The 15,990-nt window shown below is 37.1% G+C and overlaps 1 protein-coding gene across 2 annotated transcripts; it reads right to left on the bottom strand.

Annotated features, from left to right (window-relative positions):
• Positions 1-101: 101 nt before the first annotated feature.
• Positions 102-15,651, bottom strand: LOC145913127 (histone-lysine N-methyltransferase SETD2-like). 2 transcript variants are annotated; one of them, XM_083000671.1, is made up of 34 exons: positions 15,454-15,651; positions 14,720-15,105; positions 14,424-14,537; positions 13,954-14,043; positions 13,552-13,681; positions 13,187-13,283; positions 12,817-12,896; positions 12,305-12,442; positions 10,851-11,837; positions 10,648-10,735; positions 10,355-10,399; positions 10,197-10,288; positions 9,759-9,826; positions 9,570-9,653; positions 8,639-8,800; positions 8,063-8,273; positions 7,476-7,651; positions 7,105-7,291; positions 6,491-6,642; positions 6,044-6,246; positions 5,471-5,631; positions 5,201-5,337; positions 4,885-4,969; positions 4,600-4,697; positions 4,155-4,243; positions 3,479-3,656; positions 3,112-3,313; positions 2,710-2,793; positions 2,503-2,589; positions 2,232-2,300; positions 1,731-1,999; positions 1,223-1,337; positions 679-864; positions 102-399 (listed from the first exon to the last, which is right to left on the bottom strand). In XM_083000671.1, the coding sequence occupies exons 1-34, from the start codon at positions 15,472-15,474 to the stop codon at positions 241-243; spliced, it is 5,430 nt and encodes a 1,809-aa protein (XP_082856797.1). In that variant the 5' UTR covers positions 15,475-15,651; the 3' UTR covers positions 102-240. The 2 variants fall into 2 exon arrangements, with proteins under 2 accessions (XP_082856797.1, XP_082856799.1); XM_083000673.1 differs by having other exon boundaries at positions 13,552-13,678.
• Between the last annotated feature and the right edge of the window lie 339 nt (positions 15,652-15,990).

Below are 15,990 nucleotides of genomic sequence, written 5' to 3'. Positions count from 1 at the left end.
TCCGTATATACAATCGGTTAACACACTAGTCGTTAACTAAATTTCGGTTCAACTTTTACGACTGCTCACAAAGCAACACCGCGCATAACTTGAAAATATTTTATTCGCTTTTGACGGAAAACGAGCGATTCGCATAAAAACAACCACAAAAAATGCGGCAGAACCAATATAATGCATGGATCACGTGACGGAATTGGCGCCACGAAGAGATTTTGGAAAAGGTTACCCCGGGTTACGAGGTCACCTTTGGTCATCTTCACGCCCCTTGTATATGGGTCCGCACTTGGTCATGTATTTTTTCACGTATTCTTTGGCTTTGTGCTTGACATTGGCGTTGCATTCAAGGTCTTCCCATACTTGAACTTGTTTGATTTCTTTCATTAAGACGTTGTGAGTCAACTGCGAGGTAACAGAATCGAATGATTATAAAATGCTTGTGAACTTGGCAACGCACGTCGCCTAAACGGTGGTTCGAGGCTCAGTTTAAGCTATGGGCGACTCCTTAATACTGGACTGGTCAGAACAGCTTTTGCAACATATCAGCAAGATTGTGAAACCAGCAGAATAAAAAGATTTTAATGCTGATAATTAGGCTGACGTGGTGCAAATGTATTGGCCAAAAATATTACAGAGTCCGTTCTGTTTCTGTGCTCGTCTGAATGACATTCTTGCACTCACCTTTCTGGCAAGGTGTTTAAAATCTTCAGTTGAAGTGATGCGGCCAACTTTGCAATCGGGCTTTCGGTAAGTGCTCAAACATTGAACCACGTGTTGCGACATTCTAGAACGAAACGCCTCACGCGCCTTCTTAGCGCTCTCCGCGTCCGACGCGATCGAAGCAGCAGCGGAAAGCTTTTCGTTAATCTGTGATTAATACGGAAAAGGTTTATTGCGTTTTGAAAACCAATTTCACGTAGAAGTGATGTTTCAATACCCGACACCAAAACGACAACATGATATAATCAGATTTAAGTGTTTTGGATTTTATTATCCTAATATCCGTTTGTTTCATTGTTGCTCTGCTTTATGTCATGAAAGACCGAAATTCACATAAAAATAAAAAAAGAAGTTGCGAAACGAAGAGAAGAATGTGGAGTCGTTCGAAATTCACAAAACACGGTTTGGAATTGAAGTTTGTTCGGCGCCAATCTCATACATTCTAAAACCTTTGTTAAAACACGGTTCGAGTGCTTTGGGGCAGTTGAATAAATATTAATATCACCTTCTTATTCCCATCATCCGAAGTAGGAGTGGATGAAATATCCATTTCTCCTTCCTTCTTCCCAATTAAATCTTCCTCCGTGCCATCCCAAGTAGGGGCGTCCCACTGCGTTTGCCTGAAAACATACTTGAAATTATATTGAATATAAGAACCAGAGCCAGTATGCTATTCATGGTAGGGAAAATGTGTTAAACACTGCTGTGTTATCACCAGTGCTGTGAGGTAACTGGGATTTTTAAATAATTAAATATCGTATGGAGAACAGCACATGGGTGCACAAACTGTTTCGACCTGTAAGGTCTCACCAATGCAGCTGTTGACTGTGGTATCATTGTCACAGGTCGAAACAGTGTGCACACCCGTCTGCAGCTCTCAATAATTATTTTGGCTCTTTTAGCACATAGAAAAAATATAAAATATTCGAGCGTCACTCTGTCCGAAGCCGTACATAAAGAACTGGTGGTAAGTGATGACGTCAATGTGCAGTGATCTGTAACGGAATTGTCACCTGGTTATGACGTGATAATAGTAAACGCAGCCATCGGCGTCCGACGCCGTTTTCCAGTTGGGGGGAAGGCGTGGAGGTCTGGGGTCCCTTGGGGGTGAGGCCGCTTTCGACGCCGGTTCGAAAAATTCCTCCGCATCATCCAAGGGAACGGGAGGTGCCGCTGTAGGCACGGTATTTGTGGTCACAGAGGGTAGTGGTACAGGTGGGGGTACCGTTAAAGTAGGTTGCACGGTAGGTTCTGGCACGGTTGGTGGGAGGGTTGTGAGAAGCTGCATGGAAAAGGATTAGAAATGTTGACAGGTGATTCAACTACTTTCAATGGAGTAAATTTTTGTTTTTTCTTGTTTTTTAAAATTGAGGTATCTTTAAATTTATTTGTCATTCCCACTTATTATCAAAGTATTAGGAGTAAAACTGATTTTTTGTATTTCGGAAATCGTTTTTAGATGACAGCTTGAAATAACGATGTTGCCGCATGTTTTTGTTGATAACGGAACTTACTGCGTTGAGTTGGTCGGTTGTAAGGAGAACAATAGCTTGATTCGAATGTGACGCTAAGACACTGATTCCCTGTGACGTAACAAAAGAATATGTAACGCACTTTAAAAACTTTCAAATCAATAAAAAAGCACTTCTTTAATGTTATTTCAACAAGTTCCAGTAACATATCAAAGTACGCGAATCACATCAAACAAAACGATTATTATTGGCCGAATATCACGTTAAAACGTTTGACTGAATAAAGTTGTGACCATGGGAACAGACATCTTACCGAGGGGTAAGTAGCAGCTTGTGGGAAGGAGTGGAGGATCGCTGAAAAGTTTTCCGCGGAAGTCTGGGTTGGTTCCAGATGGAGAATCTGCACAAATATGTTGCTATGACAACATACGATTATCCCAAAATAAAAGTTTTCATTTTAACTTATCCGCATCACGTAAGCGGTAGATGTATTTACGGGTAGCAGTAGAATGCGACTCACAGGTGCTTGAGATGGAGGCGGTACAGTGATTGGTTGATGCTGGTCGGACGTCATAAAGGTCTGGGGAATTCCCGTAGCAGAATTCTGAACAATTCAAACGATAGTTTAAGATCAAATCTAATGTAAGCAAAGAAGGAATTGTTGGCTTAACGCTAACTTATGATGTGCTTTCTCGATTACGCGAACGATGTAATTCTCTGTGAGGAAATCATCTAACGTTAACCCTTAAGGTTTATCGGTGCCCATGTTAAACCTTGCGTTTATTCTTCACCCACGTAGTTGTTTTTTGCGCAAAACACAAATCAATTAATATTTGTAAAAAAACTATTTTCGTCTTTTTATAAAAATAAAAGCTTTTCTGGCCCAAATACTCATGTTCACAAATTCCTCCTTTTGACGAACCTGTAGTAGAGTCTGGCTGTCGTACAAGATAGCCCCCTGTTTGGGGTCTTGGGCGGGGTAAATAACTGGGGTTGGAAGCAGGGGCGGTTCAGGAATGGGGTTGATTTGAATCAGATTCCCGGAATAACCGCTCGTTGTGAACGTAACCGTTTCCTGAGCGGGGGGAAGCACCTGAGGGGGAATACCGTCCACCGTTGCAAGTCTGTTGCGAAAAATGTTGACGTCACGCAAGTGTATGTGGTATGTTACCAGTATTTTTATGTAAAATAAAAGGAATTTCAAAATGTTTAAATTGGTCAAGAAATATGCTTTGGGTGCGCAGAGATTTGCCAGGGTACAAAAATTGGACAATAATCAAAAATCTTACAGATTAGATGCGTTTGGAGCCGGCTGGGGCCACAAACTATGGACGGTGGATGGCGCTAGAGTCGCGTCTTTCTTCTTCTTGTCGTCCTCCCTAATTCTGACGCCACGTTCGAATTGACGTCTGTGTTCCTCACGTGACAAACGGTTTGAGGGGGTGTCGTTCAACCAGGAATATTTTGCTGCGCGAAATATAGAAAGTTGAAAATATTTAAGTTTCTGCTTCGGGATAAATTGTCGATACAATCCGTACATGCCAATAATAAAACAATGGCAAGTCCTTGAATAATTTCAACTTTACAAGGTTCTCAAACTGCGTATCGTTTTGAGTTTCCAAGGGCGTCACGTAACAATATAAACAAATTTTTTTTTATTATATGTAAGAGTTTTATCTGGGAAACGGTGGCAAATATTACGTTAAGTCAGCCTTCTGCGAAACATATAGGAACAATTCTTCCTGATATAAACTTATAACTATTGCTACGCAAATGCCGTGAACCTTCTTAAAGTGTTTGAAAAACCACAGACATAGATATTTTTTGGTTTAAATTTCCAACAGAGAATCACACCCGCCATATTTTATAAATAATAACTTTTCATAAAACCAAACACGTGACGTAACAGTTGTCGGAAAAATCTTCACTTGACGTGAATTCTAACAACTGACATTGAACCCAAACCTGTGTCGTCCCGTTCGCTCGACTCTTGTCTCCCAACATCACGAGATCTTCTCTGTGGTGATCTCCTGCGTCTATCGCCATCACGTGGTCTGGAGATTTATTGTGACGTAACAAAACGAGACGAATTAACAAATAGATGGAAGTTTAGACCACAAAACGCTGGGGGTCGTGACACACAATTGTTATTGTCGAATAAATTTATGCCCCCGCAATATTTTGACGAGGAGTTACAATTTTGGAGTTGTATGGTTAGACAAATCTGTCCACCTTACACTTTAACTACCCGGCCAAGTATATAGCGTTACCTTCAATACATACATATCTGTAACAAACTAATCCGTAGCACGCAAGACAAACGTTAACTGAAACATCACTGGTAATTACAAACCTAGACACCTTTTCCTTGCCATATTAACATTTCTACGTGAATCCAACCACCACTCACCTATTCCTATCCCACTCTCTGCTGCGCTGGGGCGACCTCTCCCGGTCGTTGTCATGAGAACCGACGTCGCCGTGGTAACCGAGACTAGGCGAAGAAGCCTGAAATGTGAAAAGGTTTTGGTTGACTGAGTGGCGCAGGGTTTGGGTTAATTGGGCGCCTGACTCGATAACTTTTGAGATTTTATCGGTACTCATGTCATTTCATGCATCACGTGTATTGAAGAAAACTTCGCGAGTAAAAATGTTTTGATTGAGTGAAATGTGGCGCAGGTTGTTGGTCTCTCACCTGGGAACTCGATCTGTCCTCCACACTACGCTCACTCTCGCCACCTTGCGGAATTTTTATTGGGCTTCGTTGACGTTTGGGGATTCTGTAATGCATTGTGAGTCATAATACAATGCATTGTGAGTCATAATATATTGCATTGGGAGTCATAATAAAATATTTTATTTCGTATTATTAAAACTTAAATTTAACATTTATCCATTCTATCCATTTATAAAAACTTGCATACAAATTACAGCTTTTAAAATTTCCATAAACACAGGTTGCTATGAGTATGCAAACCTCACAAATGCAACAAAGTTCATCTGCAACCAACCTGTAAATCTCCTTCAAATCTTTCCACAGGTCGAGAAGTTTTGATGTAAGAGTTGATATTTGGATGGATTGTTCTAAATGTTGATGGCTCTCTTCTGTGGATTCTTCTTTCACCGCATCTTCCCCATCATCTTCATCCTGTGGCAAAAAAAAATACATTGTGTACTTTCAATTTTGTGGAGGAGTCAAGCTCTCTACCCCCAGTCAATATCCAAGTTTTTATCATAACAACTAAAAGGCATTGACATAGAAATCAGATATGGCCCCGTACCATTTTCTCAACTGGAGATGAGTTTTCTTCTTTCTTTTCAGTGTTTTCCGTGGGTTCTTCTTTGTCCACATCATCTTTGTCTTCAACTTCAACATTTTCAGGTTTTTCAACTGTTTCTGTTTCCGGTTTCTTGGCTTGTTGCGATTCCTGAATGCCTTGCTCTAAAAACACAACACAGACTCAAAATAATATCGAAACACATGAGATTTTTTACATTTAATTTACAGCTTTGGTAAAGATACTTTGCACATTTAAATAATAGATACAACACAATGGATTATTTTTTTGGAGGTTACTGGTATTAAACTTTTGGAAAAGTTACTTAAATAATATTGAAATAAAAACAACTCCTATAGTTGGTGACCACACAGACATAACACAAGGCATAAGATAAGCTCTAGAGTTGTTTTTGTTGGGAAACAAAATATAAATAGAATGCACAGTGCAGGCTTACAAAATCTGCAAAGGAACTCTGTTATGTTGAACGAGATCCTCAAATAAGTACATTGCAACAGTTTTAAAAGGAAGTTGTATCATTTGGAAAATACATAATAAATTAACAGCAATACTCACCTTCCTCAGACCACCTCTTCACCATGGAGAGGACTTTACTATCATCGAGGATGTTGCGGTTGGTGATGGGGAGCACGGCGAGCGTGTTGAGGATCTCAAGTCGGAGTTGAAAGGAGAAAGTGTCCGCATCAGAAGTGGATGTAGCACCAAGATCTACCATCCAGCTCCATAGTAGAGGTAAGCCATGAAGTTGAAGAAATGATCTAAAGAAGGTGAAATTGAAACAACTGGATTTTTACAAATTCCAGACTACAGCTTGGTCATGATTTTTGTCATTAAAACACCAAATATCATAAACTTGTCATTGACAAAATCAGAAACTAATTATTTTAAACATATTATTGACAACTTGTCAATGTGGCTTACACTATTTTATATTTGTCTTGTGGTAAACCTTTACACAACAATCTTAACATAGAGTAACACAACAATTATCAATTAATTTACCTCAAACAAGCTTGATTTTCAGTGCTGCACAGAACTTTGAGGCACATCAGTCTTTGGTTGGTGGTTTCGCATCTGACCATTGATCGAGATAGAAGGAGAACATCCTTGTTGTTTAGAAGTCCACTTCTCAATCGATAAACCTCACTTTCAAGCTAAAAAACAAAGACAAGTATTGATATATGATAATGACAAACAAGCATTTTATGATGTTAGGTTTGCTATTGTGGTAATCTTAACCAATAAAGCCAAACCAGAATTTTTTTAAATTTAATACCCAAATATCAGGTTGTACTTATTCAACAAACTTTGGCATCCACAACATAGGTTTCAATAATGCAAAGTTCCTCTGGCAAGAAAACTACTTGCTTGGACAGTGTCCAGATCCTGAAGGTCTGTTGTATAATGACCGAAACATCGTCCAAACAAGTAGCTTTGTTGCCAGAGGAGCTTTGAATTATTGAATAGTATGCCTGGCAGCATTAGCAACAAATATTTAGTTTGTGTAAGCTGCAGACAGATGGCCAATATTCAGTTTGTTCATTCATAAAAATATGCATCAGATATATAAGTTTGTGATCCAGTTTTCAATAATTCGTCGAACAATCAGTCGTTACCGTGGTATCACCAAACTCCTTCCTCTTCTTCTTCTTTTTCTTTTCCAGATCTTGATCGACAGGAGTAGATGGGAGGACTTCCCACTTCTTCCATTTGTAATAATCAACATCATCATCCTCCGATGGAGCTTTACCGAGGAAACCTCGACAGTTGGTTGAACCACAATAACACTTTTGTGCCTCCCGGCTAAAATAACACAGAGACATTGTGATTCACACAAACCAGATCAAATTTTAATTTAATGTTTAAGTAAGATGGTACAAAGAGTCAAGACTAAACCACATTATAGAACTTTACAGAAACTAGCTTATGTTTGAAGTATAAGACAACTTTTAAATATAAATTTAAGACTAAACATGCAATGACTCACCCATATCTTTCAAACTGGTAATCAAAAGTAATTTCTTCCCCTTTGTTAATATTTCTGATGGAGAAGAATCCAACCCGGAGTCGTCCATTGACCGTCCACTTCTGCGTCTCACAATTAGGATCACAACTGTGGTTAATGAAGCGTGATATATTTCCCTTGTACTTCGCATCAATTATCTGCAATGAAAATGGGCAGTTAAAGTGGTTGGGTTGCCCACAAATCTATGGTAGGCATCAACACATACATGGCATTCTCTTAATTTTTATTCTTTGATAAAAATTAATATTTCGCCCCAAACTAAAGTACAATACAGCATGCAGCATCAAGTTTGGCAATTTTTTTCAAATCTTAACTGATTTAAATTTACATAATTTGAGGTTAATTCAAAGGTTGTGAATTAAATTTTGTCATAAACAACATAATATGAGCAGTCTAACTTTCAGGTTCCAAGGTAAAGACTGACATTTCTTCATTTTATTAACGTTTGTGTACTTTTAACCAATGCTTACCAACCAGATACAATAAGCGTTACCAACAAGTAACAGAATAAGCTGCTTGGCAACGAATATTTTTGCCTGACAACTGACCTCATCTTGTGACAGAGCCATGAAATAGAAATGCTGTTGGTTTTCCATCGCATAGGTTTGAGATCTTCGTTCAAACTCTGTTTGGTCCAGGACTTCTCCACAATATTCCATTACAAGGTTTCCTGCACTTATTGCTTGTGAAGCTTGCAGGCCCCAACCCTTCCACGACGTTCGAAATACTTCCGTGGGTTCATAATCGTACGTTTGGAATCTAAACAAAATGGCAATGATGTTGAAGTTATTTAAAAAGTATGCGGAGGCCCATCAAGCAGCGGCATACCAGGGCCCACGAATATCAAAATGAGGCCATGAACACCATTGTTTGATTTAAAAACGAAAAATTTCTACTACAGACAAATCTAGCCACTATGCACAATGTAACCGATTACAGCAGTGGATCTGTCAACGAGTGTATAATGAAGGTATGTTATACATCTATACCAAAAAAATATACATTTACTATTGGAATTGGTTACTATGCATTTAACACCATAACCATAGTTAATCAAAGGTATAAATGTATAATAAACATAGCATGATGTATGAAGCAACCACTTCGCAAATTAACATCCGAACCTTTTATTGGAGCATTGATCATTAAATGGACATCTCGACGAACACTCGATCATCAGAAGTCGATTGAGACAATTCTCACCACATGGTGGCCTACCATCTTCTTCAATGTTATAACATTCACAAACCATGCGACGAATCTCCTTTCTTACTCTGGATTTTTTTCTGCAGACAAATACATACAAAATGAGGTGATTATTATATCATCAGAAGGGGTTTATTTAAATTTCAAACTACTCCTACATATGAATAACCCCTACTTTTTGCCTACCCTAACCTGCTAAAACTACTCTTGTTGTCTGAGTATTCCTGATTAAGACAAAATGCACAGTGAACAGTGTATTTGGGTGTCATAATTCATCATTTACACTAGCTTGCAAATATAACACTTAATTTCCATATTTTACCAATGTACCAAGGTACATTTTTCTCAAAGTGCAATGCTTAAAAATATATGAAAAACAGTTTTGCTTTATTTAACAAACATGTGAATATCACCATGGTGATCTTAACAGAAATACAATTATAAAAACACAGTTGAAAAATGTTACAGCGGTGAACAATACTGAAGGAAGCAAATTTATTTGCATAGCATTCTATGTGACACATGCAATACAAACACAACAAATTAAACACACTCGCTCAATATGACACTGGAGGGAGCCACAGGGTAAGATGCCTCCGGCACAAGTCGACAATGTCATGGTTTGCCACACACACATATTTACTGCAACAAGATGGTTAACTTGGTTTATAAAAACTCCTCCGTATCAACTAACTGCCCTTTCCTCATCAATATTAACTACACATATAACCAGTAATTACTGTAGAATTGCATCAAGGCTAATTGAAAGTTAATAATACAACTAAATGGTAAGTGTGAAAATAAATCACATGATTACCAGGTGCTGAGAAAACAAAATAGAAATCTTACGTTTGTGAGAGATAGATGTTTTCCGCGATAACTTCAAAACTTGGTGGCTGTTCCTCACACGAAGATATGTTTCCAGGTGCAATTCTACAAACCATTGTATGACATGGTAGTTAAAAAAGACAATCAACTCATTTTTCATTTGAGAAACATAAAGACCCTATAGTTGTACAAACCACTCTGAATACCCACTTGTTGAATATGACAGGGTTGATACCATTAATGTTTTCTTCAACCATTAGAGATTCTCCCAAATTAGTCTGAAAAAAAAAACACATATTCATCGGTTTGTAAACTTATAACAACCGGAGGTTGTGAAGGAATGACAGCATGAAAGAGGAAGAAGAAATCGTTTGGAATTAAATAACACTTTCCAACACAACTTATTCCTCACACAATGACAAACAGTTGTTTCAAAATGCATTTACTAATTCTCAACATAGCTGACTTTCTGGCCAAAAATTAACCAGGCATTTATTCCACCAATACAATATGACCTCATTTACTAATTTTGACAGGTAGTTTACCTCATTTTCAGCTTAATACAACATGGTTCATTCACCATTTAATTGATTTGTTGAGTTAAGTTACTGCTTTAGACTTATACAATTAACATTAACAAACAGTTACCTCACAATCAGATTTGATGGAATCTAGTCTCGTCATAATCCGTGGTTTTATTTTTTCTTGCAAGGTCTTTATTCTTGCCGAGCGACGACATCCTGGTAAAGAGGTTTATTACATCACAAATATAAAAGAAATACAAAACTATAAAGAGACTTTATTACCATCGTCGGTGGCCGATGCTTCAGAGTTCTCTATCTCCAGGTCAGCTGAAAGAATAAGTATCCGTAAATGATTCGCAAGATAATGTTATAAAACATTGTACACAAGCTACTATTTATTCAATTAAAGTGCAATCTGCTGTACTTAAGATCCATTCATCCATACAAGAAACAAGCCTTAATGAAACAAAAACAAAATTACCACATAAAAAAGGATACAACGTTCAAAATATTTGTGAAGTGTTTACATATGAAACTATACTTTTTTCACACAGTCAGATAAAAATTTAAATTACCAGGGGTTGTGATTTCTGGTGTCCCGGTGGTTGAAGCTTCACATGGAGCAATGCTTGTCCAAGCTTCAACTTGCGGACGTTCCTTAACCTAAAAGAAGATAATTTTGTATCATAGACGACAAGAGTCGTACATAATACCTTTGAACTTAATAATGTACAATTGGAAAGTATTATATACATAGTTTACATAATAAACTTCTCACAATGGATTTTTCAGGTGCGTTCTCTTCATCGTCGATGGGAATCCTGATCTCCACCACGGGGTCGTAATCCTCTGTACCAGATGCTGAACTCAGATCATCGAACGCAGTCATCTGAGGAGCTTGGACAGGACTCTCCGAACCAGGTGAGAAGAGCGGCGACTCCGGCGATCCCGGTTCCACAGTTGGCACCAAATCTTCACCGTGCTTAGTTTCATCGATTTGTGGTGAGTTGACTTCATCACTGGGTGGTGCTGTTTGGTCGATGTGATTCTTCTCTTCTGCAAGTGCCTTAAACCATTCATGGCATCGTTTTTTGGCCGGTAACATAGGTTTGCTGCTTACTGCAGTTGCAGAAAATTCAGGACTGGGAAGTGGAACAGATTCAACATTTGATGATGAAATATTTTCCAAGACAGTTACTGCAGACGCCCTTTCAACCTCGGTCGACATTTCTTCCGCAGTCGGCAGTTCTTCCGCGGTCGGTAAGTTTGTAATACTATCACTAAGAATTTCTGACTTAAGTTTTTCAAACAAGCTGAGAGGTTGCTCACTTTTGGGGCTTACTAAATGAGGAATTTCATCACTTGGTTTTACACCTTGTTGAGTTTCTGCAATATTTTCGGATTCGGTAACTTGGCTGTCGTCCTTCAACATTCCGTTTACAATATTACTTCTTTCATTAGGTCCATTGCGTAGCACAGGTTCTGTGGTCTCAAAGTTAGTAGCATTATGTTTTGTGGGATCTTTGGTGTTAGCAAGTGCATTGTCAAGGTCATTCACTGCGTTATGAACGGGCAAAGTATTAAGAGTTCCTTTAAACAGTGGCTGTTGGTTTTCATCCAATAGAGAGTTTTTATTTTCAGGTAAAATACTCTGTACGGCTCCTGGAGATGCTACTACATCGTGATCAGTGATGACATTTTGCTTGGGAAGTTCAGGGGGAGTTTCTTCTTGGTGCGACAGGATAGAATCGAGAACATTTCTTTCCTGCAAAATCATAAATTAAATCTAACATGTTTGAATTGAATCTGATGAAATGGGAATAACCAAACTGTTGCCAACATTGGCTTAATTCAAAAAACCAATATGAACAAAACTAACAGCACATGTCACAGAAGTGTGCAAACAAATTTGTTCAACAAAAATACACAATGGACATAAGTTGCATATTTTGATTAAAATGATGGAACTACCGTGGTACAGCAATTTGCAATCGTTGGCACAAGTTTTAAACAAAAGTAAATTACATATAACTGCGGTCTTTATATTTCAGTCAAAAAAGTTTTTATAAAAATGTTAAGCTAAGGAGTAGCCCACTAGTTGTAATTATACAGTCAAATCGGATTCTTGTCACTCATGAAGGAACTAGGACACTAGAAAAGAGCAGCCTAATACTTCAACATAACCAAATATATACTCCACAATAGCACCAAGTTCACAAAGGTGAAGTTAACCTGGTTTTCAAGCTTTTCTTCCTCCACTTCAGGATCTCGGATCATCTGTGAGTCAGGATTGTTGTAATCCTCATCAACTTCATCACCATCCTCCATCCAACATCCAATACTTGCAAGAGGAACCACAGATTTCGGCACCTTTGGAGGCAGAGTTAGGCCCATTAGACATCTTCAATAGATTATTCCATGTTGTTTTGGTTTAAATGTGAAAACATTGCAATAAAACGAGATTGGTGATCAAATACTTCAACAAAAGTCTTGTGGACCAGAAGTGAATATGGCCATTGGTATGACTTGATGGTAGAATAAACAATGTCCAAACAGAAAAAAAAACATATATTATACAAAAAAAAAGAAAATCCAAAAAACAAATTATACAAAAAAAAAATCAGAACATTTTTCAAACAAAATCTCATGGATTTACCACTTATGTGATCAGGTTGTTTAGTAAAAAGCAAGATTTGTTTATTAGACAGCATTGCTAGGACAAGTGTATTACATGCATTTTATACCTTGGGTGCTTTAGGAGATTTTATTGAATTCTCGTCCTTTGCAATTTCAATATCAGCTGCCGGTTTGGGAATTTCTTTGTCTGAAATAAATAAAAAGTTTTGTTAAAACATTTTGGACAACAATGTTCAGATTTTAATTAAAAATTTTCTATGGAATAGCCAAATAGGGGGTAACACTTTGAAATAATTGCATTTGAAATGAACAGAGCAAACTAACATACACAACTCCAGTAAACATAACACAATGACAAACTTAACCATGGAACTAACACTGTAAGAAGGATATATACTTTTGTATAAAGTTAAAATACTGGTCTTACAAACAGCTCAGTTGATGTTCAAACAGCAAAGTAAAAAAGTGTACAAAAACCTGATTGAATGTGGTTTGATAAATTTGAAGAAATGGTTTTGTTGGATTTCGCTATTTTTTGTGTCTCTGAATCTCGTCCACTATGGCTTGTTCTTGCCTGATCATAAAAAAAATGTTTAAAGTTCAATACTAACATCAGTATTATTTAAGACAACTGCCTCCACAATGAATCTAGTGGATATTCAACAGTACATCTGCATTTAACATAAACAATTTTTTTTTAAGTGTATTATTGTCACTGTTTTCACTGTATACAGTTGAACATTATCACAGATATTTTTTGCAGTTTTGAAAACATAAACACACTGTATTTTCCTAAACATTTATGAAACACAAAGCATAAGCTGTTCCACTGAAATACTTGCCTTCTTTGAAGCATGTTTTTCTGGTGATCTGTGTATTCTCCTGTCATGATTTGATCTCTTTGTATCATAATCACTAGTGTCTGAAAGTCCATTAACAAAATGTCTTTTGCGTGCCGATGGTTTGTTTCTGCTGAACAAAAGATCAGGTTTAAATGTCAAAGCAACGACGTCCACTTTATAAACACAATGAGGTTTGTTGCACAATATACAAACAACTTCGTAATTCAAAAAAAAAAACATGCTGATGGATAAAACTATACATCACAAGCATAATCACAATTGTTACTTTTTTCCATTGATTAAAAAATTTATTTTGAAAAATTATCAACATAACCCTGAGCAGAAAGCTTCACCTCTCTTTAATTTCAAGTTATCAGTTTAGTTAAGAGTATTGCAATAAACCTGCTGTCGCTTGATCTTCTCCTTTTTGGTGAGTGCCTTTCGTCTGAAGAATGAGAACGCCTACTTTGTGGCCTTGAATGCTTCTTGTCACTGAAAATACCAAAAAATATACTGTACGTACTCACTAATCGAAAAGCAAACTTTTTTACTTAAGACCCCTCTTTAACAGGCTAACATTTTCCATGAATCTTCATGTTTGACATTGCAGGGCAATAAGTCACATTGTAACAGTTAATTGTATATAATTTAAATGAATAAAAACTCTCAGAAGAGGGGCGTAATTTATACAACACAATTTGCAATACAACAAAATACAAGTAAATGTTGTACTTTATGCAACAATGACTCTTTGTGTCCCATAAATTTAATGAGTGACTGCTTGCAGGGCAGGGTGCACCCCCAGATAGGAAAATCCTGGTTTTAGAAAAACAATTCTGGACTGCTCAAAAAAAAACTTGTGAAATATAAACCTGTGTGAGTGGTGGTTTCTTTCCCGGTATGGAGACCTTTTGGTTCTGATTGGAGATCGACGTTTGCTTGATTTTTCACTTGAAGAAGCTCGGGAATGTCGACTGGAAGACGTTCTGTAAATATTAAACTTTTAAACTGGGTGTCGTGGTTCGCATCATTTTTTAAGAATAAATTACATAGACATGCAATAACAACAAGGATAAGGTAACAACAATAAGAAAAGTTCACAAAAAGATGTATATATGTATGATTAGAAAAGAAATTACACTTTAATCTGTAAACTGCAAACCATCACCTTTCTTCTCTTTTGGGGCTTTGGTGTGAGGATAAAAAGAGTGAATCATTTTTTGGAGGGACTTCAACTTTCTTCTCTGGAGTTTTAGGTTTGGATTCATCAGAAAGGTTATTTGGATGCCCTTGTTTAATAGGACTGACATTTGGTACACTGGAAGGCAATTGAATTGCAGCAGTGGCTATATTTGTGAATGAAGTTGGCGATGAAAGTTTATTGGGACTTGGAGATGGAGCTGCGGGAGCTTTGTCGTCTTTCTTGGTAGCTGGCAATTTGGAGGTGGCATTCTTGAAGTTGGTTTTGAATAGAAGTTGGCAATTGTTCTTTAGTTTGAATCCCTTAAACCCTTGGAGAGAAACAGTCTTGATGTGGTTTGATCCACTCATGGGCTGAAATTAAAAAGCAAAATTAATTTTCTACAAAGATTAAACAAATACAAAGCAAAAAAGTATTCATTTTTCACAGAAATGACCAATTTGGATCTCAATTTGTTGATGCAATGCCAAAATTGCAAGAAAAATCAAACCAATATGATTTATTTTGCATGCATAGTTACCACGCACATCAACAATAAACGTTAATCATAAAATGACATAGCCACTGAAAAAAATGGGGGTTATCGGGTAAGGGGCATAACTTAAAACGTTATACTGTACAAGTTTTATTTATGACATTAAAAAGTTTAAATGCCCTTCAAGCCTAAAATATCTTTAACAACATCAACATGTTTATCTTACCTTTTGCTCAGAACTTGCCATGCTAATGAAAAGAACTTATGCGCAACAATAATAAAAACTATTATCTACATTTTGCATTCGCGGTGTCAACTTATAAAAACATCATATAATCTGCACATAAAATTCAACGTAGTGCAATAGCACTAGAAGCTCACAAATACAAATTTGCAACAACTTCAAGAACAATGCAAAACTTTCTTCTCCATCCCAAAAGAAAATCGCGGCGCAACTGAATAGTCGAATCGAATCGTTGTGAAAATAAGCAATGTAGGGAGTATTTTTCGGAAAAATTATTTATCACCAGAAATTTTTGCTTAATATATGCTTTCTTAATTCTTACAAATCTGGATTTGGATCAATACACAAATTGTTACAAATAAATTTGATTTTTTGGCAAGGTGGTTTGGTAAAGTTGACTAATGCAATAAAGATTTCAAAGAAACGAAAACACCCAAATTACATTGATATCTACAAATTGAACAGTTTAAACAAAATACCCCTTTATTACCCACATAACGTTTAGTATTCTATTATTTA

The sequence above is a fragment of the Ascidia mentula genome, chromosome 9, assembly GCF_947561715.1.
Source record: "Ascidia mentula chromosome 9, kaAscMent1.1, whole genome shotgun sequence".
In the NCBI taxonomy this organism is placed as follows: Eukaryota; Metazoa; Chordata; class Ascidiacea; order Phlebobranchia; family Ascidiidae; genus Ascidia; species Ascidia mentula.
Note: the sequence above shows the minus strand (reverse complement) of the source record. Positions and strands in the feature narration are given on the sequence as shown.